Source organism: Ictidomys tridecemlineatus, chromosome 10 (genome assembly GCF_052094955.1).
Source record: "Ictidomys tridecemlineatus isolate mIctTri1 chromosome 10, mIctTri1.hap1, whole genome shotgun sequence".
Classification (NCBI taxonomy): Eukaryota; Metazoa; Chordata; class Mammalia; order Rodentia; family Sciuridae; genus Ictidomys; species Ictidomys tridecemlineatus.
In genome coordinates, this window is record NC_135486.1 from 125,341,478 (window position 1) to 125,365,916 (window position 24,439).

The 24,439-nt window shown below is 55.0% G+C and overlaps 1 protein-coding gene, 1 long non-coding RNA gene and 1 other non-coding gene across 6 annotated transcripts; all 3 read left to right on the top strand.

Annotated features, from left to right (window-relative positions):
• The first annotated feature begins 50 nt into the window (after positions 1–50).
• Lat (linker for activation of T cells) lies at positions 51–5,935 on the top strand. Of its 4 annotated transcripts, XM_078024161.1 has the most exons (11): positions 407–883; positions 1,051–1,078; positions 1,161–1,195; positions 1,400–1,487; positions 1,631–1,695; positions 1,795–1,975; positions 2,052–2,146; positions 3,899–3,952; positions 4,124–4,186; positions 4,261–4,347; positions 4,512–5,935. In XM_078024161.1, exons 1-10 carry the CDS (start codon positions 781–783, stop codon positions 4,338–4,340), a joined length of 792 nt encoding a protein of 263 aa, XP_077880287.1. In that variant the 5' UTR covers positions 407–780; the 3' UTR covers positions 4,341–4,347; positions 4,512–5,935. The 4 variants fall into 4 exon arrangements, with proteins under 4 accessions (XP_077880285.1, XP_040134667.2, XP_077880286.1 ...); XM_078024160.1 differs by having other exon boundaries at positions 405–1,195; positions 1,795–1,824; positions 1,912–1,975; XM_040278733.2 differs by having other exon boundaries at positions 403–1,195.
• Positions 5,936–15,109: 9,174 nt separating this feature from the next.
• Trnaa-ggc (transfer RNA alanine (anticodon GGC)) lies at positions 15,110–15,181 on the top strand. The gene has a single exon. It is a non-coding gene; the product is annotated as a tRNA-Ala (tRNA).
• A 3,325-nt stretch (positions 15,182–18,506) lies between these two features.
• LOC144367067 (uncharacterized) lies at positions 18,507–20,970 on the top strand. The gene is made up of 2 exons (XR_013426273.1): positions 18,507–20,419; positions 20,790–20,970. It is a non-coding gene; the product is annotated as an uncharacterized LOC144367067 (long non-coding RNA).
• The last annotated feature ends 3,469 nt before the right edge of the window (positions 20,971–24,439 follow it).

The following is a 24,439-nucleotide window of genomic DNA, read 5'->3' on the forward strand; positions in this document are numbered from 1 at the left end:
GTGCCCTATCTCCAGCCTCAGGGCTCCTGGGAACTGTGCGGTCACTCCTGTGGGGAGTCCCTGTCTTCTGGGCTGGGTGACCCCGAGGGAGGACTGCTCTGAGCTGGTTCAGTGTGACTGTGAGTCAGGCCTGTGCTGCTCGGGAGCCCCCTCCTCCCGGCAGGCAGGCCTGGGGCGGTGGGGTGGACGCTGCCCTCTGCCCCTAGTCTCCCTGCTCTCAGAGCCTCCCTGGGGCTGCCTCCCCCTCAAATGGGAGGCCGCAGAGGGCCCTGGGGCTGGCCAGTGCGCCCCTTCCCACCAGAGCCTCGCCCCTACCTGCGGCCAGCAGCCCCTCCTGAGAGCCCCGTGGCTCAGGCCTCTTCCCCCTTCCCACAGCTGGGTGGGGGTGGGGGGGCGGGTGCAGCTGGCTGAGGAGCCTGATGACTTCCTGCCTTCACCCGGGGCTCACCACAGCTTCCTGCTGCGGGTGGCGGGCCAGCGGGTGTGGAGGAGAGGCAGGCGCCGAGCCGAGGGGCAGGGACGCCTGGGGCACAGGGACCACACAGGGCGACTGGTGCCCCAGACCCCAGCCCGGGCCCTGGTCCACCCAGGACCAGGGTCTCAGAGCCGGCACCCAGCCCCACTCAGTCCAGCAAGGGGAGGTGGTCCCGGAGCCCCCGGGAGGACACAGCTGCTCACCAGGACCCCCCGTGGGGGGCCCTCTTGGTCCCTACACACCGCTGCAGCTGAGCCGAGAGGGGCCTGTGGGGCAGCCGGCCCAGCGCAGGCGCCCTCCTGCAGATGGAGGTGGCCGGCCTGACCCCCTACCCGCTGGGCCTCCTGCTGCTGCCCCTCCTGGCCATGCTGCTGATAGCCCTGTGCGTGCGCTGCCACGAGCCGCCCGGTGAGTGGGGAGCTGGCGGGGACCCCAAGGGAGGCCCTGACCCAGGCCCCAGGCCCCAGCCCTCTTCACCGTCCCCACCTCAGCTGTTCCCCGGGACGCAGGGCCCCCGGGCCCCGGCACCTGTCCCTCTGCACCCCTGCCCCATCTCACCTGGCCTGTCTCCCCAGACTCCTACGACAGCGCTCCCGCAGACAGGTGAGTCGTGCGCCCGCCTTCCCCCTGCCCTGGGGCTGGGGCCGGCCTCTTGGCCACTCACCGGCTGTGTCTCTCCTCCCAGTTCAAACCCCACGAGCATCCTGATCAAACCTCCCTGTGAGTACAGAGGGTCCCCACCTTCTAGTGCCCGGGAGGGGGTCCCCTGGCCCGCGAGCCCACCTGGGGCTGCCCACATGGTTTTGTCCTGAGCTGTGATGGGAGGGGAGGGGACGGCCCCCAGGCGCAGGGGCTTCAGGAGCTGATTCAAGGCCTGGGGCCTGATGTCTGGAGTCCTTCCTTCCAACTCGGTTCCGTCCTCAGACACGCCAGTTCCCTGGCCACCTGCCGCCCACTACCCACCTGTTATCTCCTACCCACCTCCAAGCCAGCCAGACCTGCTCCCCATCCCGTGAGTACCCCTCGACGGCTCTCCCCTCTCCAGATCCCACCTCCTGCCCCCTCCCTTTCTCGCACTGGGGCCTCTTTTCCTGTTGCAAACCATCTTGCCTCCCGAGCCTCTCCCAGGCATGACCCCTGACCTTTGACTCCCAGGAGATCCCCGCAGCCCCCTGTGGGTTCCCACCGGATGCCACCCTCCCAACAGGATTCAGATGGTGGTAAGGGCAGAGAGGGGCTGAGGGGCGGGGGGCTCTGCAGCTGGGCAGAAGGCGGACCCAGCCTGAGCTGACCCCGTCTCCATCTTGTTCTCTCTGAAGCTAACAGTATGGCGAGCTACGAGAACCAGGGTGCGTCTGGGATCTCGCGTCCCCGGGCTAGGTGGGGCAGCTGGCATCTGTCCCAGGTCATGCTGACCCCTGTGTCATTGTCCCCAGAGCCAGCCTGTGAGGACGCAGATGAAGATGATGAGGAGGACGACTATCACAACTCGGGCTACCTGTGAGTGGCCAGGCGGGAGGTGGGGGCCGAGTGAGGCCAGGCGTCCTCGCTCACCTGCCTCGCTCTCTCCTTGCAGGGTGGTGCTTCCTGACAGCACCCCAGCCACTGGCACTGCTGTCCCCTCAGCTCCTGTGCCCAGTGACCCTGGCCTCCGTGACAGCACCTTCTCCAGTGAGTTCAGTATTTCTGTGTACCTCCTTTGCCCCGTGTGCCACCTGGCCTTCTTCTCTTCCCTCTCCCATTTCTTTAATGATGGCTCCCCTTCTGTTCTCTCATTCATATGTTGGACTTCCTGTTCCGATTTGACTTTCTTTTTTTTTTTTTTTTTTACCTTTTATCTCCCCTTTGTCTTTTTCCTATGCAATCATTGTCTGAGAGATTTCCTGACTCTCTTCTTCAATCCTTCTACTGCAACTTCCTTTCTCCCATCCGAAGGTCTTTCCTGGACTCTGAGTGTTCTTTTTGTATAGCTTCCTGTTCTTGTTTCTTTTTCTTTTTTCTTGTACTGGGGATTGAATCCTGGGCCTCACCCATATTAGCAAGTACTAATAGAGGCCATAGCATCTTGCAAATCTCTAAGAATATTAACTAGAGGTGGTCTTTTTTTTCTTTTTCTGGAGATTTTCTTCTGTTTCCTGCATCGTCTCGGTTTCTTTTGAGCCACCTTTCTCCTTTCCTGGTCTCATTGCAGGGCTTTCTGTTCCTATCCCCTCTCTGGACTAGTTGAGTATCCCTCATCAGAAACACTTGGGACCAGAATGTTTTGGGTTTGGGAATATTTGCATATACCTAAGGTGGTATCTTGGGGATGGGACCCAAGTCTAAGCATGAAATTCCTTTATGTTTTAACGTATACCTTGTTTCCATAGCCTGAAGGTAATTTGATACAATATTTAAAATAACTGTACAAAAAACTAAGTTTCATGGTGTGCAATTTTCCACTTGTGGTATTATGTTGGCACCCAAAAGATTTTGGATTTTGGAGCTTTTTTAGATATTGGGTTTTGGATTAGGGATGCTCAGTCTATATGTACTTGAACTGGGCTGTCGCTGCCATGCCTGGCTCCACTTGCCGTTCAGATTTCCAATGTGCCACCTCTCTTCTGGGCTCCAGACCGTCTGTCCGAATGCTCTCATTTATTCACTCACTCACTCCTTCGTTCATTCACTTATCGGGCATGTGTGCTGGGCTCACATCAGGATGGACGAGTTAATGAGGCAGGCTGGGACGATAGAAGGACTATCACTTACTGAAGGCCTACTATGTGTCCTACGAAGGGTCGTATGTGTATAATGGCCAGGTGCTCTAGTGTCCGTCCTTTCCCCTCCAGCCCCTCAGTACCAGGGCAGGGTTTATTTATTTGTTTTTACTTATTTTGAGAAAACCTCCCTATGGTGTCCAGGCTGGCCTTGAATCCCTGGGTTCAAGCCATCCTCTTGCCTCGGCCTCCTGGGTAACTGGACTCGGGGTGAACTGATTAGCAGCCATTAGGCAGGGCTTCCCGCATGACAGGCCCCGTCCTATTACCTCTGCTTCAATCCCTACAACTCTGCGAGGCAAATCCCTTCCTGATCCTGTTTCACAGTTGAGGAGACAGGCACAGAGAGGTGACATAACTTATCTGAGGTCACACAACAGTTCCTTAGTGCCGGATCAAGGTTTGAACCTGGGCGGGCTGTCTGCAAGGTCACCTTGTCCACGTCCTCATGGAGAAACATGAGAGAACCAGACAGCATGGGGGATGAGGGACAGTGCTCCAGAACATTCCCTGCGTCCCTGTGCAGCTGACTGGCGGTGGGGTGTCCTGGGAGCCTCAGGGTGTCCCTGAGGCCCTGGACATCTGAACTGGGGGGCTCCAGGAATCTGTGACTGAAGGTGTCTAATGGCAGCGGTGGGGGCGGGTGGCCCGTGGCTTCCCACAGTGGAAGATTACGTGAACGTTCCTGAGAGCGGCGAGAGCACAGAGGCGTCTCTGGGTGAGTGACCGGGCTCTAGTGGCCCACCCTGTCCCCCTCCATCCGTGGAGCCCACCCATGGCCGCCCACTGCCCCCTCCCTGTCTGTCTGGGGCTCCTTCTGCCCTGCCCCCACTCCCTCAGTGTGACCTGGCCCCCCCTGGCCTGACCATCCCTCCTTCTGTCCCCACAGATGGGAGCCGGGAGTACGTGAATGTGTCCCAGGAGCTGGAGTCCGAGGCTCCAGCCAAGCCTGGTGTGTATGGGGGTGGGGCGGGGGCAGGGGTGGCTTTCAGGCTGGACACCAACCTCCCGTCCGTCCCCTCCCAGCTCCCCTGAGCTCCCAGGAAGAGGGGGATGAAGAGGAAGAGGGGCTTCCGGACTATGAGAACCTGCAGGAGCTTCACTGACGGCCTGGTGAGTGGCCCTCGTCTTCAGCACTGTCCTGGGCCGGTGACCCTCCCTCCGGGACCCTCTTGACCACCCAGCACCTCAGGCCTGTCCTTTCTGCTGTTGACCCTGCTGATGGCCCCGACCCCTGACCCACGGCCCCTCCGCCTCCCCCGCCCTGTGTGTTTCAGCCGGGGTCACGTCCGTCCTGGATCCAGCCCTGCGGGGCCAGCTGAGCTGGGCAGCTAGAAGTGGCTCTGGGGGCTCCACTTGGTACCCTGCCCTGACTCCAGCTGGACAACAGCCTGAGAATCCCCCCTAACTTATTGTCACTTTGAGGGCCAGCCTGTGTCCCCCCCAATACCCTGCACCTTCTGACGTAGCCTGAGAATGAACCCCCCTGGTCCAGCCCCACCCTCTGTAACCGAATAAAGGCCGCATGGTCTGTGGCGCCCTTGACTTTGAGGCCCCAGGGGCTGGAGGCTGATGCGGTTGGGGTGCGCCAGGTCCTGCCTGTGTCTGCGCTGAGAACGTGGGAGGGCACACGTGCGTGTGCCTGCGTGTCGGGGAGCCGTGGAGACCTGTGTGTGCGTGCGGTGGTCTCCGTCACCCACGGGGTGGAGCGCCTGGCCTGGTCCTGGGAGTGACAGCAGACACTGCCCGGCACATGGCTGCCTTTGGAGTGAGGCACACACCCAGGACCCAGGTCGCATCCCCCACGAGGTGGTCCATGCAAGTGCAGCGCTGTTGGCAGAGCCGCTGATGGTGGGGTCCCCTGGGGGGCGGTGTGCATGTCAACCGTGAGACCCTCCCCCAGGCACTCAGCCTCTGTCCTTGTGACCAGGGACTGGCCCTAGTGACCTCCAGTGCTCTCCTGTGTGGTTCTCAGTAGATCAGAAACGGTGGCCGCGAGTCGGGGGGCGTGGTGTGGGCGCCAGAGTCGGCTGCTCTGGAGGGAGCCTGGCTGGGAGGGAGGCAGGGCCCCGACTGCCACCACAGCGAGACCTGGTCTCAAAAAAAAAAGTTCTAGGTGGCTGACAAAGCTGGTGGGGGGCGGCCCGTTTCAGGTGGCTCCCGCAGGTCTGGCTCAGTGCCACCCCGACTTGGTGGCCTGAGCGGGGCCCGGGACTCTGCATCTCGCTGCAGCACCCAGGGGAGCTCCCTGCACTGCATCGTGGACAGCAGGCTGTGACTCTGGTGCCCACCCGAGCGGCGTCCCCTGCCCCTTATTTTGGGAACATCCCCTTGGGCTCCCCTGGGCTCCCCTCCTTTCCTAGCCTCATTCCGGGTGGATCTGGAGCTGGTTGAGCCAGCCTGCACCCCGGGAGGGGACCCCAGACATCCCCCTTGCCTCTGGCCACTGTGAGGGCTCAGGCAGAGGCACGGGAGCAGCCCCGTGGGGAGGCACAGCCCTGGGGACGGGCTGGGAGGAGAAGCCTGTCCTTCGCAGTGCTCCTTCAACTGGAGGTCAGAGTCCTGGTAGGACAGAGCCACCGGGAAGGAAAGAGTGTCCCAGAGACGGCCGGCGTGGCTTCCTGATCTAACCACACAGGGGCAGGACGACCTGCTCAGGTTTCCTGGTCACCTGGGCCAATAAATTACCCTTTGTCTTCAATCCGCTGACTTGGAGTCTCTGTCACTACAATCAAAGTTGCCCTGAGCCATGCAAAGTTGCCAGTTCTCTGTGGACTCTGGAGGTAATAAGAACTTCTCCCCGTGGGGCACCTTCTCAATCACCGTGACTTCCCTGTTGTCAGTTATGGTTAGTGCCCCCACTTCACAGGTGGGAAAGCAGGTTCAGAGAGGTGAGGTGATTTGCCCAAAGGCACACAGCCAAAGAGGTAGATCTGAGATTAGGTCTGTGGCCTCCAGAGTCACAACTGCCTGCTGCCCTGGTTCTGGTTATTGTGCGAAATGCCAGCTGCCTGGGACATGGCAGAGCTCATGCCACCAAGCTCATGAGACCGAGCTGGAGACGTGGGGGCAGGAGACGGGGTTCAGTCAGACAGGAAGAGGGAGTTAAATCCTTTTATTGGGAGGAACCAGAAATGGGCAGAGGCATCTGTGTGTCTGGGCAGAACAGTTTACCAACCGGGGATGCTGGGCAACCAGCCTGGAGGACAATCGAGCAACGCCTGGGAATCTGGAGGTGTGCGCGTCCCCTTCCCAGCAGACTCGGGTGGAGACCCTGGCTGACTGGCACCTGGGCTGAGGCGGCGGGGCCAGCAGGCACAGGGCCACCCTGCAGATCACAGGCCTGTGCCCCGGCTTCCAGCCGCAGCTGGAAAGCAGCCGACACCCGTGGCCAGACAACAGTCTGATAAGCTGGGTGAAGTCACACGGCAAAGACTCACCAGCTGATAAAATGAGCCAGGCCTGTCAACGCAGATGGACATCACCAGCAGAATGTGGGGTGAGGCGGCCAAGCCAGCCACACACGTCCAGTTAAGAATGGGAAAATGACACTGGTAGACTAGCCCTGATCCAAAATGCTTGGGACCGAAAGTATTTCAGACTCTGCAATATCTGCACATATATAGGTATCTTGGAAATGAGACCCGAGCCTAAAACGAAATTCAGTTATGTTTCATGTACACCTTGTACACCTAGCCTGGGGACAGGGTCTTGCTAAATTGCTGAGGCTGGCCTCTAACTTGAGATCCTCCTGCCTCGGCCTCCCAAGTAACTGGGATTACAGGTGGGCACCACCATGCCCGGCTTATGCAATATTTTTAGTGTACTTACGTTTTGACAGCAATCTGTCACGTGAGGTCAGGTGTAGAGTTCTGCACTTGCGGCCCCACGTTGGTGGTCAAAATGTTTTGGATTTCAGGTTTCAGGTTTTTGAACGAGTGATGCTCAACCTGTACCTGGTTTGGGGGTCACACATTCATAAAGGTCTCCCGATGGGGTAGATAACTAAGATCAAGGCCCAGGATGGAACGGGTCAGGGTAGGGGGATGTGGCCCAGGTGGCTCTAGAACACAGTGGACAGCAGGCCAAGCCTCCCTGGTGGTTTATGCCAAGCGAACAAGCTGGCTGTGGGGCCACGCGGTGTAGTGGAGGCACTAAGAGAAATTCCATGTGGTGAGGCTGGAGAAGACTCTAAGAGTCGAGTGGACGGGGGTGGGGCCGAGACCTGTGGAGACTCGATCCTGAGAGACCCAGGGTGGCCCCTGGAGGCTTTGGAGCTGAGGAGGACATGATCAGGTCTGTGTTTTAGCAGAGATCTTTGGCTTGGTTGATGGGCAGAATCGATGGTGAGGCCAGTTAAGCAAGAAGCAGGGAGGCCATGAGGAGGCTGTTGGAGTCATCCCCGTGAGCAGTGGTGGCGGGCTGGCCACAGACGTGCAGCAGAGAGAAGTGGTAGAATAAGAAGGTGTTGAGAGGCACAATCCAGGGACCAGAAGAATGGGTTGGCTATGGGCTGGGGGACACGGGGAGAGCCAGGGCCACTGTGGGTTGCCTTGGGGACTGGGGGGTGTGGGTGTTCCCTGAAGCACTGAGCAGGTTCCATTTGTGTTTCTTGGAGTGAGCAAGGGGAGGTGGCTTTGCTTCCGCAGCCGGTGACCCGGGTGGGAAAGAGCAGACCATGCAGTTGAGGTCTCCTGGGCTGGGGCCGGGATTTCTTAGCCCATTGGAGTGGTCAGTGGGGAAGCCCCTACAGGAGCTGGGAGCAGAAACAGGTTTTTCTTGAATTCTAGCATTGGAGAAAAGGTAGATTTAGTAAGAGAGAGAATTTTCTGGAATTTCTAGAGAAGAAATCTGGATCCTCGTGATCCTCCTGCCTCAGCCTCCCAAGGGCTGGGATTACAGGCCTGTGCCACCGCCCCAGACAGCTTACTTTTTACCAGGGACTGAACTCGGGGCACAAGGCCACCGAGCCACATCCCAGCCCTATTTTGTATTTTATTTAGAGACAGGGTCTCACTGAGTTGCTCAGGGCCTCGCTTTTGCTGAGGCTGGTTTTGAACTCACGATCCTCCTGCCTCAGCCTCCCCAGCTGCTGGGATGACAGGCGGGCACCGCTGGCCCCTGCCCAGACCTCTTAACCTTTGACTTACATAATTGGTTTGGTTAGTGGCAGAGATAACAAGCACTAATTCCAAGCCTAGAGCTGTACTTGATAACAAGAGCTTTGAAATATAAGTCAGGAGACTGAACTTTTTGCCTTGACTCTGCCACTTGACCTTTGGGGGACTTTGAGGATATTGGATTTAAGTCTGTTCTGTATCTCGGTGGGGGCAGGGGGCGTTGGGGCGGGAACCCAGGGCCTCGTGCCTGCCAGGCAAGCGCTCTCTCCCTGAGCCTCATCCCCTGTCCTGGACTGAAGTTTCAGACCTTTCCATTCTGAGGTGCCCTAGCCCCAGGAGCAGCTGCGGTCAGAGGGCGAACTGGCACCTCCCATGGTCGGGCGGCTCAGATCTCTGCTCTCCTTTCTCTACGGAGTCCATTTCCGGTCTCTTCACGTGTGTCCAGGGTCCCCATCCCTCCAGGTTTCCATGCAGTGGGAGGGGCGAGATATTCAAGTTCCCGGCAGAGCCCTAAACTTATTCTGATTGGATGAGCTTGGGGCACTTGACTCTCCTGAACCAATCACCGGCCAGGGGAACACCACACGAGGTGGGCTTGGGCCCGCCCATGACCTAGAATCCATTCCCAACGCGGCCTGGACACAGGGATGCTGCTCAGAGAAAAATTCAGCACTAGGCTGGTAGAAGGAGGGATGTCTGTATGAGATGCATTTATTGCACGCTTACTGTATGCCATGCTCATTATTATATGGAGTCTCAGGATACCCGAGTGGGAGGTGGGAGGAGTCCATTCTATAGACAAGAGAAAGAGCTCAGAGAGGTTGAGTGACTTACTTAAGGTCTCACAACAAATTCCGAAGCCAACGCTGAGGGGGAGAGGGGGAGGTTGTGCATTAGCCAGAAGTTGGTGGAATAGGAGAAAACGAAGGTAAGCCAAGGAGCCAGCCGTGGAGGGTCAGTTCTGCTTCGCACAGGGGACTTGGGCTGGAGCTCTTGGGAGTGAGACTTTCTTATTAAGCTGGGACCACTCAACAAGGGCCTGGAGCTGCCAGGGACCACAGTGAGCAGGGCAGAGAGAAGGCAGCAGAAGAGGAGCAGCGTTGAGAGGTGAGGGCGACAGGTTCCTGAGAGCACTGAGGTGCTGGATCCGCTGGTTCCTGAAGTCGGCTCCACCGGGGACTGTGCAGTTACGTGGGAGAACAACGATTGCCCCTCTCTGCCTTGGCTCGGCTTCAGCTGGGTTTCTCTCATTTGCAAATGAAAGAGTTGACTCAGAGACAGGATGCTGTGGGAGCCTCGCCCTCACCAACAAGGGCCCCATCTTCAGACACCTGCCACATGCCATGCGGTGGCACTCTGCCTACATTCAGTCCATCCCGGACCCTTGAAGCAGTTCTTCTCTTGCTACCCTTTTACAAAGGAGGAGTCTGGGCTTCAGAGAGAACGGGTTGCCAGACCAAGCGGGGACTGTCGCTGTCCCTCCCGGGGCAGCCCAGGGCCGCCCTGTTCTGACGAGTGGCCCCAGGCCCTGCTCTTCCTCGGTCCCTGAGAGTGGTGGGCCACACTCCTCCCGGGGGCTGCAGGCTCCCCAGCTGTCCTCAAGGACACCAGAGCGATGTGAGCCCGGTGGCATACATGCTTGGAGCATCTGGTCTACCCCCAGGTCCCCACTGCAGCCCCCTTCCCTTCCTGTCTGCCTCTTCCTGGTATTGGGGTGGGGGGGGTCTGCTCATTCCTCGCCTCTTGCACCGGGCTGGGAAGCTTCCAGCTTTCTTTCTGTTTCAGGTCCCCTTTGCAATCCCTGCACCCCCAACGCCCCCCCAAGCAACTGCAGCCTTCACTGGGCCTCATCCTTGGTCTCCCCCCTCTGCCTCCCGTCCTGTCTGTGTGTATCTCAGGGTCGCTCTGCCCCTTTCTGCCTCTCCCTCCGTCTCTCTGTCTTGTCCTTGGTCTGTCTCTCTGTCTGCTTCCCACTCTGCCCAGCACGCTGTGTCTGCTTGTCCGTCCGTCTGTCCCTGTCCCTGTGTCCTGGATGCCCATCTCTCTCTCTGTCACCCTCTGATCTTTCTCTTGCTCAGTCTCCCTCCTCCTCTCCCTGCCCCTCCCTCCCCACATCCTGAGTTGTCTTTGGGGAACCGGAAATTTGGGGGATCAGAGAGATACCGGGAGGCTCAGCTGCTGCCGCTCAGAGATAATGTGTTGGGGGGTTGCTGGGTGGGGGAGGGGTGGGGCCCAGAATCCCCTGCGTCTTCCTTCCAGCCGGGGTCTGAAGGACAGGCACTGGCCTCCTCTGCCGGCTCCTTCTCCCCTGAGTGGGGCTTGATCCCTGTGGGGTCCCTGTGGGAACCGCATCACGCATCCTGACCAGAGCGGGGACCTGCACAGATGGGGACGGGGAGGTCTGGGGTCCGGCCAGCGGGGGCAGGCGGAGAGTTGAGAGGAAGAAGGCTCCGCCTGGTGTCTGAAGACCTGTAGGTGCTCTCAAGCCGCCCTTCCTCGCCATTCAGGGTCCCCTCCTTACTGTGATGGGCTTATTGACCCTTGGTGGCACCTTGTCACACTTGATCTTAGCCAGACAAGCAATCGGCGGCACTTTCTCTGTGACAGAGAAAAGTGACAGACCCTGTGACAGGTCTCCCCTGTTTACAGCTTTAATCCCCACAACAACCCCTCGAGGTGGCTACTGTTATCAACTCTATCTTACAGGGGCACAGAGAAGTTGAGTGATTTGCTGAAGGTCACACAGCTAAGAACCCTTGATATGACACATCTCTGACCACATGGGACTGATGGTTGCCAAAGCCTGGACTGGCCATTGGCTTGTCCATTTTGGATGGCGGCTGAGTGAGTTCACTTTGAACCCTGGGAAGAGACAGACATTTGCTTCTCACTTCCGATCATGGCTGCTGGCACTTCACCCCGCTCTGGGCTTGCTGATCTCCCTTCTTAAAGGGGAGGCAGGAAGTCTGAAGCTCTGGGCCCCAGCAGGCAGCTTTCTGGAACTCAATCCTTTGTTTCGTTTTCTCAGGGTTCCTTTTTATTTAGGGCAGGCAGTGCCAGTTTTTTTGGTTTAGGGATGTGACACGTGGTTACCTCTTAAGTGAATTTAAGTAAAAAAGAAAACTAATAAGAGAATTGAGCCCGGGCACTTGTAGGTGTGGCCAAAGTCGTGAATACGGGTTCAGAGAACTGAATTTTATTTCTCTGTTTAGTTGGTGCTGAGGATGAGATCCTGGGCTTCCACCTGAACTCCCCCTCGCTCTCCCTCTCAAGACTGAATTCTAGGCAATTTGGAGCCAGTTGGTGACTGAGAGTCCCCTTCTGGCTTTGCCATGTCCCAATCCCAGCCTGGCCGAGCCTGGCCGAGCCCCCAGTCACCTTGTCAAGGCCACATGGCCAGTCAGTGATCCCGTGGGGGCCCTCGCAGCCATTGCAGGATGCTGGGACGGCCTTGCTGAGCAGGACCCAGCCCAGACACCCCCAGCTCTGCCACCAGCCACAGGCTTCACCCCTAAATGTCCCTCCCTCTTTGGTCACCTGCACCTGCCCTTGGTCCAGCCCACACTGGGCCCCACTCCTGGGCTGCCTGGGTGCAGGCATAAGGGAAGTCAGGTCCCTCCCGCCCCCCACAGAGGGGGCTTCTCCCACAGGCTGAGGCCCACGGGCTGTGGAGGCCCAGCCTCTTCCCCAGGCCTCGCCAGCTGCCCAGCCTCCAGGACTGACTCCTTTGCACATGCCCAGCTTGGAGCCCCTTCCCTCGGGCCTCCCCTGCTCGGGGTGACGGGAGCACAGCTGGTCCCCGGGGAGGGGTGCAGCCTGTTGTGTGGTCCTGAGAACCGAACCCGGAGCCGTGCAGGCTTGACAAATGCTCTCCCCCTGAGCTATGGCCCCGGCACTTTTAAAGTTTTCATTCAGAGCCAGACCCTCGCTCCAACTTTCAATCCTCCTGCCTCAGTCCCCTGAGTTTATAGGCGTGTGTCACCACACCCAGCCAGATCCGCGGTTTTGAATTCAGAGATTCAGCAGATGTTGGATGGGTTGAGACAAAAACATGGGGTTTGGAGAGGCTTCTGGTGACCCAGGCTTCTCGGACCAGTTTGCTGTTTGCAGTTGATTTTTTTTTTTTTAATTATAAAAGTTAATGATACATTTGAACTCCCCAAACCACTCTATAAAGATTGGCTTTCCTCTGATTCATATACACAGGGCTCTTGGCAATGTTTCCACCATCCACCTCCCACCGGCTCCCTGAGTCAGACGCGCTGGCCTTTGGCTCCCTGCTAGCTTGGAGGGGGTCAAGTTTGTTTCTACCCCTGGGTCTTTGCACTTGCTTTTCCCTCTGCCTGGATCTTTGCCGAGAATCCTCACATGGCTGCTAGTTGAATCGCAGTTGAAATTTCTGCTCCTTGGAGGAGTCGTCACAGTCGATCCTGCCTCCTGTTACAAATGGGCTTCAGGATGCTGCCATTTATTTATTTATTTATTTAGCGCTGGGGATTGAACCTGGGCCTTGTGCCTGCTAAGGACATGCTCTATCACCGACCACACCCAGGGTCCCCATTGCTGATTTTTTTCATGCATTTGGTGTTTCATATCTGTCCCCCTCTAGACTGAGCTCCTTGTCCATCATTGTCCCTCCAGGGGCAGGTATAGAGCTTGGCACCGAGTAGTTGCTCAGCAAATCGTTGGATGATTGAATTTTAAAAAGTGCTTCAAAAGACAGGCAAGTGAGATCCTCAATAAGTTCCCGCTGATTCTAACACGTGGAACAGGCCCAGCCTGGCAGAAGGCGCTGTCTCAAGGAGGGATCGCAAGCTGGTGGCCCACTGAAGTATTTGATTAAAAAAAAAAGAAAAAATGTGGTAAAAAAACCACATAACATAAAATCACCATCTTAAGTTTACTCACACCTCAATTCAGTGGTGTTAGGTATAGCTTCACGTTAGGCAGCAGATCTCTAGAACGTTCTCATCTTGCAAAACAGAAATTCTGCAGGCACCAGGAAACTCCCACTCCTCCTCCCTCGCCCACTGGCCCTGGCAACCATCATTGTGCTTCTCTGCTTCTTGTCCTTTTGTGATTGTTATTTCATTTAGCAGAATGTTCTCAAGGTCCGTCCAGGTGGTAGCCTGTAAAAGAATTTCCTTCCCTCTTTAAAAAAAAAAATTATCATTATTATTTTGAGGCAGGTTTCTGTGTGTTGCCCAGGCTGGTCTGGGACTTGTGGGATCCAGCGATCCTCCTGCCTCAGCCTCCCAAGGGGCTGGAACCCCAGGCTCAGAGGCCCCACATCCTGCTTTTCCTTCCTTCTGAACCATGTTCCAGGGAAGGGGTGGCCCACATTTGGGTTTTCTGTTCAGTTGTCAGGGGACACTGTATTTCCACCCCATTGCTGTGAACACACCAGAGCAGGCGTTTCTTGGAGATACTACGTTTGACTCTTTTGGATACACACCCAGGAGCTGAGAGCTGAATCCTGTGGTAGCTACATTTTAAATATTCTGAGGAGCTTCTGTGCCTTTCCACAGTGGCCACTTCATCTTAAATTTCCGCCCACAGTTCCCCAGGATCCCCAGCTTCTCTGCATCCTCCCCAGCACTTGTTATTGTATTTTTTATTTTTTGGTACCAGGGATTGAACTCAGGGGCCCTAACCACGGAGCCCCATCCCCAGCCCTATTTTGTATTTTATTTAGAGACAGAGTCTCACTGAGTTGCTTAGCGCCTCGCTGCTGCTGAGGCTGGCTTGGAACTCACGATCCTCCTGCCTCAGCCTCCTGAGCTGCTGGGATGACAGGCGTGCACCACTGTGCCTGGGACTGGGAACTTTTATAATTTTAGACATGACACCTCGGTCTCTAATCCACTTTGAGTTAGTTGTATATGTGATGTGAGGTGAGGGTCCAAGTGCATTTCCGTCTTCCCGGTACTGCTTGTTGAAAAAATTGTCTTCTCCCCATTAATGATTTGAGCATCTTTGTCAAAGATTGGTGGACAGCATATGTGAAGGTTCATTTGGGGGCTTTATTTTGATATTCTCCATGAATTTTAAGAGGAATCTTTAATTTTTAGAATCAGTGTATTCTTACTGATAAAATTAATCATTATAAATTTGAACTGAATTTTTAAAAATTATTAGCCCTCCTAATCGACAAATCATAATTGTGTACATCTATGGCAAACTTTGTTGTGTAGGTGTGGTGCTGGTGGTTGAACCCAGGGGTGCTCTATATCCCTGCATCCCCAGCCCTTTCTCACTTTGATCTTAAGACAGGATCTCACTAAGTCACCCGGATGGTCCAGAACTTGTGATCCTCCTGCCTCAGCCTCCGCAGCAGCTGGGATTACAGGCTCCAGGTTCCAAGGTGACATTTTATTTTTTTTTTTTTTTTTTTTTAGAGAGAGTGAGAGAGACAGAGAGAGAGAGAGAGAGAGAGAGAATTTTAACATTTATTTATTTTTTCTTAGTTCTTGGCGGACACAACATCTTTGTTGGTATGTGGTGCTGCTGAGGATCGAACCCGGGCCGCACGCATGCTAGGCGAGCGCGCTACCGCTTGAGCCACATCCCCAGCCCCCCAAGGTGACATTTTAATACAGTTAACTTGTACTGAGAAAACAGAGATCTGACTACAGCACCTCAGGCAAAACAATGGACTCACCTTCTTGGATGTTAAAAGATACTAGAGGGAGGCAAATTAGAAAAGGTGTGCTGGGGGCTGGGTCTGGGTCTGGGGCTGGGGCTGGGGCTGGGGATGTGGATGTGGCTCAGCGGTAGAGCGCTCGCCTGGCATGCGTGCGGCCTGGGTTCGATCCTCAGCACCACATACCAACGAAGATGTTGTGTCCACCGAGAACTAAAAAATAAATATTAAAATTCTCTCTCTCTCTTAAAAAAAAAATAGGAAAGGTGTGCTGGGGGCTGGGGCTCAGCAGTAGAGCACTCACCTAGCATGTGCAGGGCCCTGGGTTCGATCCTCAGCACCACATAAAAATAAATAAATGTGTTGTGTTCCAACTACAATTAAAACAACTTTTTTTTAAAAGTGTGCTATTCTCTATATTTCCACCTGTTAGAAAACTTGATTTATAATAAAATGTTCCACTAGTATACTCTAGAACACTGTGGCCATACACATGCACTGTGTGAACGGTGGGCATGTACCAGCCCCACAGCCTCCTGGGACCCAGGCTCCTTTTCTATTTCTCCTCCATCATCCGTGGCTCTTCGCCCCATCCTCAGAAAGGCAAGATGGCTGCTGGTGCTCCTGCTGTGTTCTGGAGAAGGGAAAGACGGGAGGCCAGACCCACCAACTTAAGCCCCCTGTTGGGGAAATGTTAAGAACCTCCGCTCTGGGAGGCCCAGCTGAGGTCCGCTGGCCTCTCCTAACCACACTGGTAGTTCCCCCTGGATATCCAGGTCTGGGTGAGCGCCTTCCCCTGCTCAGCCTGGAGGCCATGTGCCAGCGCGCTGGGTGGCCAGAGCTCAGTTGTGCGGGCCCTATTTCATTTTCTTTTTTTTAAAAATTAAAATTGATTATCTGTCTACCCAGGGGCACTCAGCAACTGAGCTACATCCCCAGCCCTTTTTTTTTTTGTATTTTTAAATTTAGAGACAAGTTCCCACCAAGTTGTTTAGGGCCTAAGTTGCTGAGGCTGGCCTAGATCCTCCCGCCTCAGCCTCCCAAGCCACTGGGATTAAGGTGTGTGCCACCACACCCAGTTTGAATGTTTTTGTTTTGTTTTGTTTTAAATAGGTAGTAAGTACTTTGCCATGGTTCAAAAGTCCTAAAACACTAAAGAGTATACAGGCCCTTCCTATTTATGGATTGAACAACCATGGATTCAAGCAACCTCAGATTTAAAAAAATATATATTTTTAAATTGCTTCAGCACCGAATATGTACAGTCCTCCCCCCGCCTTTCATGATCTCCTGAACAATACAGTATAACAATTTCCCTGGCATTTACACCCTGTGTGGTACTAATAGGCATTCTGGAGATGATTTAAAGGGGTGGGAAGATGTGCATAGGTTATATGCAACATGACCCCATTTTATACGAAGGACTATGGGATCCAAGGGGTTCTGGAAAAAAAAAAATCCCCAATGACACACAGGAACAAAGAGTATGTGGAAAAATCTCCCTCCTACCCTTTCCCTAGCCACCAAGAAGGAAATATATACATGAGCATGTTCTCTACCCCCCTTTTTTATGGAACAGTCTAATTCTTTTTTTTTAGGGGGGGGTACTAAGGATTGAACTCAGGGGCACTCAATCCCTGAGTCCCATCCCCAGCCCTATTTTGTATTTTATTTAGAGACAGGGTCTCAGTTGCTTAGTACTTGCTTTTGCTGAGGCTGGCTTTGAACTCCTGATCCTCCTGCCTCAGCCTCCCGAGCTGCTGGGATCACAGGCGCGCACCACTGCGCCCGGCAATAACGGCCTATTTCTTTGTGCTGTTTGCAGCTTCTTTCTTCATGTCACCTGTAATTGTACAGTCCACGGCCAAGCTGGGTCCAAAACTATTCAATGCAAAGTTCCTGAAATAAACGATTCCTAAGTTTTAAATTGCACGCCATTTTAAGTAGCTCAGTGAAGCCCCTTACCATCCCGCTCTGGTCTGCCCGGGTCACCAATCACGCCTGCATTCAGCCTAGGGACGCAGGTGGGTGCCCTGCAGTCACTTAGTATTATCTCACTTATCGGGTGGACTGTGCTAGCATCACTCTTCTTACAGGTTCGGCACTATCCGCGGTCGCAGGCATCCACGGGGGTCTTAGAGAAGGGGGTGTCCTGGGTGTCGGGGGTCGTTGAGCATCATCACCCCCAAACCTTGCTGTTGAGCGGGCGGATGCTGCCCCTGCTCCAGTGCTGGGCCTCGAGATGGTTTCCCAGAGTTTATCAAGAAGAAAAGACGAGGCTGGGCGGGTGGACGAACATGCAAGTCATTTAACACCCGTGGGAGTATCTCTGTATAACGAATCCCTAGAAGTGGAGTCACTGGGTCAGAGTGAGTGCGCATGCGCCTTTGACAGCGCTCGCCAAATCCCCCCTCCCCTCCCCTCCCGGGGGAAGAGACCTGGACTCCCACGGCCAAGGGCCAAGGGCGCAGCGACGGTTTCCCCACCTCCTCGCCAGCTCCGGGTGGGTGTTATCAGTCTGATCTTTTACCAAAATGGGAGTCAAACTGCAGTTTAAATTTGCATTTCTCTTCTGAAAATAAATATCTTTTCATTTAGAGTCACATATTTTCTTGTTTTTGATCTCTCTGTTCAGGTCTATTGCTAGATGTCTCCTCCTCCTCCTCCTCCTCCTCCTCCTCCTCCTCCTCCTCCTCCTCCTCCTCCTCCTCCTCCTCCTCCTCCTCCTCCTCCTCCTCCTCCTCCTCCTCCTCCTCCTCCTCCTCCTCCTCCTCCTCCTCCTCCTCCTCCTCCTCCTCCTCATTTATTTATTTATTATGGTACCAGGGATTGAGCCCAGGTGACCCACACCTCCATCTCTTTTCTCTTTCCTCCTCCTTTTTTTTTTTTTTTTTGGTCCTGGGGATTGAACTCAGGGGCCCTCGCCCACTGAGCCCCGTCCCCAGCCCTACTGAGTATTTTATTTAGAGACAGGGTCTCCCTGAGATGCTTAGGGCCTTGCTTTTGCTTTGAAACTCAGGATCCTCCTGCCTCAGCCTCCAGAGCTGCTGGGATTACTGGCTTGTCACTTAACTTTTTATTTTATTTATTTATTTATTTATTTTTTATATAAACCAAATTTTTTTTTAAAAGAGAGAGAGAGACAGAATTTTTAATATTTATTTTTTAGTTCTCGGCAGACACAACATCTTTGTTGGTATGTGGTGCTGAGGATCGAACCCGTGCCGCACGCATGCCAGGCGAGCGCGCTACCGCTTGAGCCACATCCCCAGCCCCGTCACTTAACTTTTTAAAAAGTAACAGTTTTGATCAAGCGGTAGCGCACTCGCCTGGCATGCGTGCGGCCCGGGTTCGATCCTCAGCACCACATACAAACAAAGATGTTGTGTCCGCTGACAACTAAAAAACAAATTAAAATTCTCTCTCTCTCTCTCTAAAAAAAAAGTAACAGTTTTGAAAGGGTCACAAACACACAAACATACTGTAAAGCAAAATCAGAAGCTTGAGGATCTTCTTCAAGTGGATCTTATTTAATGTTTGAAGATTTTTTTTTAAACATTATTTCTAGTGCCAGGAGCTCTTTTCATTTTTACATGGTTGAGTGGACCGATCATTTATCTGTAATACCTCCTAGAATGTATTAGGCCTTTCCCATTCCAAGATTTTAAAACTATCAGATGTGGTTCTTTTGAGCATTGCTGTGGTTTTCTTGCTTACACCTAAATCTTTAATGTAATTTATCCTGGTCTAAGGTGTGAGGTATAGAACAGTCTTATTTTTAATTTTTTTTTCCAGCTGCCTAAACCCTTTTAATACCATGTGCTGAATAATCTAATTTGTATTTTCCTGACTAACTTGGAACGGTGCTGTGTATTAGACCAAACTCCCCTGGTCTGTTTCTGGATTTTCTGGTCCATTCCACCAGTGACTGCTAAATTGCCGAGACTGGCCTTGAACTCAAAGTCCTCCTGCCTCTGCCTCCTGAGTGGCTGGGATTGTAGGCGCGCACCTCCACGCTCAGTGATCTGTTGAGCACTTCTGTGCTGGTGCCTTCTACAGAAGCTGTGATCGCTAACACAGTTGGAACGCTGACTCCAGTAGCTTCGTGACCTTGAAGCAAGTGGCTTCATCTCTCAGCTCAGTTTCTTCATTTATAAAGTAGATATAATAATAGTCCCTATCTCATAGGGTGGTTGAGAGAATTAGCAATGTAAATTACTTAGAGCAGTATCTGGCTTATAATACACAGTAAATAGGTGCTGGCCGGTTATTTTTATTATGTAAGACTCTTGTGACTCCTTTATTTAATCATGGGAAGGCGCCCAAGGATCAAAGCCAGGGCCTTGCGCATGCTCAGCACCTGTTCTACCACTAAGCCACACCCCCCCCAAGACCACTTTGTTGTTTTGGGTACTGGAGGTTGAACCTGGAGGTGCTTAACCACTGAGCCACATCCCAGCCTTCCCGCCTTTATTTTTGTGGCGCTGGGGATTGAACCCGGGGCCTTGTGCGTGCGAGGCAAGCACTCGAGCAACTGAGCTATATCCCCAGCCCCCTCCCCAGTCCTTTTTACATTTTATTTAGAGACAGGGTCTTGCTGACTTGATTAGGATCTCACTAAATTGCTGAGGCTGGCTTTGACCTCGCCATCCTCCTGCCTCGGCCTCCTGAGCTGCTGGGACTTACAGGCGTGCCCGACTTCCTAAAACCACTTTGAATCCTTCCTTCAGCCCCGGGATGTGGAAAGCATTCTGGACCCCACTTTTTGGATGAGTCAACTGAGGCTCTGAGCCCTGAAATGACTTGCCAGGCCCTGGGTGAGCCAGGGCACACATTCCTGAGTCCCCGGTGCTTGGGCCTGGCCTCCATTTATAGTCATGGTGACCTCTCGTCCTCCCTTCTGCCAGTCTGGCTTAGCAGTGGCTGATCCCTGAAAAGGAACCGGCACAAGAGGCCCCACCAGCTGTGGGGGGCGGGGTGAGGCTTCTTTACACCCCGTGGCTGCAGCTCAGGCTCCTGTGTGAGGAGACCTCAGGGGCTGAGGGACCTGGAGCCTCCTGCCAGGCTGGCTAAGCCCCTGCAGGGACCCTAGGTCTCCATGAGGGTGGTGGCCTGCCCTGGGCAGCCCAGGGGTCCTGGAGGGAGGCGCCCCTCTTGGCCCTGCACTCACCAGCCATGTGACCCAGGGCGAGGCCTGCACTCTGCTGAGCCTCCGTGTCCTCATCTGAAATGGGGGTTGTCAGAGGCTCAGAGGCTCAGAGCACGGGCCACAGCCCTGCAGGCTGCAGAGTGTGCGTTTGTGGCGTTTGTGGCGGGCTGGTAATTTGAGATGTCAAACTCTGCTGTTTCTTACCACCTTCCACAAATGCAGCTGAGAAAGAAGCTGGAGGCCCCAAACTGCCAGCTCCAAGGACTGTGTCAGGTGTGAACAGGGCCTGGGAGGAGGGGCCGGTGGGGGACAGGGCTGCTCCTGCCGGGGCCAGAGAGGAAGGAGCCACTGGAAGGGACCCGGTGAGGTTCTGGAGAGCGGGAGCTCCTCTTCTCTGCCTCTCCTTGTCCAGGGGACAGACAGCCTGGGGTGCAGAGGGAAGGGAAGGAAATACAGAGACGGTCCCCCAAGGGACCCAAGGAGGTGAGGTTTGAGGGAAAGAAAGACCAACAATCCTCTTCCCAGAAGGGGTTTGCTGGGTCAGATCTTATTTTACTTTTTGGTACTTGGGATTGAACCCAGGGCTGCTTCATCACTGAGCCACATCCCCAGCCCTTTTTATTTATTTATTTTTTTGAGACAGGGACTTGCTAAGTTACGGAGGCTGGCCTCAAAACTGCGATCCTCCTGCCTCAGCCTCCTGAGCGACTTGAATTACAGGCGTGCACCCCTGTAACCCAGCTTGGATCACATCTTTATGGACAAATCCAACCCCAATGGGTGGACTGCCAGGTTTGGCAAATAAAAATATTTGGAACAACATACTTACTAGAAAGCCTTACTGGTTGGTTATCTGACGGGCAAATTTCATGCAGTCTCCTAAGTTCTATCTGACAGGGCCAAGAGTTGGTGGGAGGGCATTTCTGGTTGGGGATGGGATAGCTCATGGCCTGTGCCTGGAGGGGAGGCCTTCTAGAAGTTTCTGCAGGCTCCAATGGGGATGCAGAAAGTAACTAGGAGGACTTGACCTTGAAGCTGAGGGCTGGCACCTAATCCAGCATCATGCAGGAGACCTGAGGAGCCTTAGCAACAGAAAAAAAAAAAAAAAAACAGACGAGAAAATCATCAAGCTGCAAGAGAAACCACAGCTCCCGCCTGCCCTCCACCTCGGCTGGTGCAGAGGCAGGTGGGAGGGGAGGGAGCAGCCTCAGCCAGGCCTGCTCCCTCCCTCCCCCACCCTAGGCTGGCTCCAGCCTGCAGCTTGGGTCCCAGGGCCGCCCCAGGACAAGCCACGGGGACCGAGGAACACAGGTGGCCGCTGCAAAGAGACCGGGTCTCAGAATCTTGAGTGTGCCTGAAAATCACCAGTTTGGACTGAATTTACCAGAACACGTCTTGATTATGTTCAGATGGGGGGGGGGTCAATTTAAAAATCAATTTGTTTGGTTGAAAAAATAGGTTCTACAGTCCCTCCCCCCCCCCCCCGGATCCCGTGGAGTATCACCTTGCTCTATGTCTAGCGCTGGGCACGGCTCAGGGACAGGGGACTGGCTGCCAGCAGGTCCTCAAGGACCTGGCATGAGCAGGAGGGGCCCTGAGAAGAGCCCCTTGTGACCAGCCCAGATGTGGGCTGACCTACTGGGCGGCGGGGACAACCCTCTGATCTTATTTAACCAACGTGGACAGGCCCAGCCAAGTGCTCAGACACATGAACCCAGATAATCCCCTGAGGGCCCTTGGCGGCCCTTGGAGGCCCTTGTGTTGCTTTCCTGGTTTGACCCACAAGAGCACCAAGTCGTGGAGGTTGCGTGGCGTCCCCAAGGTCACACTTGGGGAGGCTCCATGGCCTGACCGTTCAGAGAGGGAGGGGTCTGGTTGCCACGGTGACCGCCCTTGGCCTTGTCCTCAACGTCCTCTCTGTTGGTCCCAGTTATCTCCTGGCCCAGCTGTTAGGCCCCAGGTCTGCGGATCCCGGGACTTTCATTCAGGAAAACCAGAAGCATGTTCTGAGACGTCCCCTGGGCAGGCCCTGTGCTGGGCCCCAGGAACAAACCTGGGAACATGGACGTTTCCTCCTCCCCCAGAGGGGAGAGAGACAGGAGCTCTCCAGCCCCCGTGCACTGGCGCTGGGGGCCAGGCATCCTCAGGGTCCCCCGGGGGTCCTGGGGGAAGCAGTGCCACACAAGCACGTGGCCGCTGGTTGCTCCTTCTCCCCAGGACCCTGAGATGTCACGGTCCCGTCTGGGGGTGAGAAGCCAAGCTCAGACGGGTCCAGGACTTGCCCGTGTTACAGGAAGCAGCAACCTTGGGATTCAAATCCGGGACGGCCACTTGGGCTCTAGGCCCCATCCCAGGGGGTCCCCAGAGGAGGTGACACCCCTCTGAGTTGTCCAGCAGGGACGGGTCTGGAGGAGGAGGAGGAGGAGGAGGAGGGTGTGGCGGCCTATGAAGGTCTGGAGGCCCCAGGCTGGCATGTGGCTGGTGGCTGCAGGCAGCTGCGCCGTGGCCTGGAGCTCATGTGGGGGCAGAGCTGGTGTCCCCACCTCGTCCCCAGAGGCGGCCCTGCTCACCATTCTCAGGGGCTGTGTCTGGCTTGGGCTCAAGAAGCAGGACAAGACCCGGCACAGGGCCTGGCCCCGCCCAGCTGCGTTGTGCTAGAGCACTAGTCCCAGCAGGGCCAGGGAGGGACAGGATCCTGGTGGACGGGGCGCCCCGGGGCAGGATCCTGTCCGTCCAGCCACTGTCCACTCAAGCGCAGCACTCGTCTTCCCCTCGGCTGGCTGTGTGACCTTGGGAGAATGACTTGCCTCTCTGAGCCTCAGTCCCCACATCTACAAAATCGGGACCAGGGTGCCTCTGGGGCTTGGATCAGGATTGGCTGTCTTCCTAGACACAGAGGCCCGGGACACCGCCCTAAACCCTGATCCACCTGCCCTGGTCCAAGCAAGGTCACCTTTCAAGCAATGTCACTGCAAAGGACCTGGGTCATGCCATGCGTCATTCCTACTTGGCAATGGCTCTCAGCAGGTGGCCATAGGGGCTAGTGTCCGCCTGGCCACCTGCTGTCACTTCAGATCAGCGGTATGACCCTCCCTCACCAGCCCACTGTCAATGTCACCATGTCACCGCTCTTCAGCTCCAGCCCACCGCAGGTGTCACAGGCGGCTCCCAGCAGCTGGGGGAGGGGTGGGAACTAAGAGCAGCCGTGACTAAGACGGGGACCTAAAGCGCACTTTCCTGGAGGCCTCCCCCAGAGAGGTGGGTTCTTTCACTCTGGCTCTGGTGGGTGACTCATGCGGGGGCAGGTACGGAAGGTGCCGGGACCCGGGGGTGATGCACACCCCTCCCTCTCAGGAAGCTGCTGGTACTGTGGGCCATGGGGGGCCAGTCGGGTCCTCCGGATTCTGAAGGTTGGGGACCAGGAATTCCAGCAGGGTTGCTTCCTAGCTGTGTGACCCTGGGCAAGTCACTGCCTATCTCTGTGCTTCATTTTCTCTGTCTGTATCAGGCTAATCCCACATCCGTATCCCAGCACTAAACCTGTCCTCTTGTGCTGTGTTTGGAGGACTCCCCACCTTGGAGACCTAAGGTGATGGGCGCAGTGGTACGGCCTGTGATTCTAGCAACTCAGGAGGCTGAGGCAGGAAGATCTCCATTTTGTGGCCCGCCTGGACAACCTAGTGAAACCCTCAGCAACTTAGCAAGACTCTATCTGTCGGGTAGGGAGAGAGCCAGGAGGAGACGTTTGTGGAATATCTGTTCTGAGGCCTGTTGCTTATTTCAACCTCACACAAACCTATTTTGCGACTGAGAAATCCAGTTCCCTGCAGGTACCAAGTCCCTGAGGGCCATGCCCAGGGCAAAGCTGGTCTCCAAACACCGACTTGTGCTTCTGCTCCCAGAGCCTGTGTGTGAGTCCACACAGCTTTACCCGGTCAATAGAACGGCAGGCATTGAATGAAATGGGTCTTGTTTTTCTTGCAAAGAGAAAAAAGAAGAGCGAAGGAGAGAAAAGTCATGAATCGGCTCCAGGGTCTCCTCTCCTTGCAGGTTCCAGTGACAGTCTGACCTGCTCTTGTGCCAGGAGTCAGTCTTGAGGAGAAGGCCCCTGTCCCTTGCCCTTCAGCCTTGGTGACTTGGACGAGTAAGTTAGAGACGTATCTTGACTCGGCTCCTGGGTTCCTTCTGTGTCTCTTCACCTGGTTTTACGTTGCAGGCTATTTTGGTACGTTTAACAGTTCCTGATGATTCATTTCAAAGAGGAACTTAAGTACCATTGGATAAAGTGGTAAA

Excerpts from the sequence above, each read along its gene's own strand:
- Lat (XM_040278733.2), top strand. The coding sequence starts at position 781 with ATGGAGGTGGCCGGCCTGACCCCCTACCCGCTGGGCCTCCTGCTGCTG. Across the intron at positions 1,488-1,630 it reads CCAGACCTGCTCCCCATCCC|GAGATCCCCGCAGCCCCCTG; the intron begins GTGAGTACCCCT and ends TTTGACTCCCAG. Across the intron at positions 1,696-1,794 it reads CCAACAGGATTCAGATGGTG|CTAACAGTATGGCGAGCTAC; the intron begins GTAAGGGCAGAG and ends TTCTCTCTGAAG.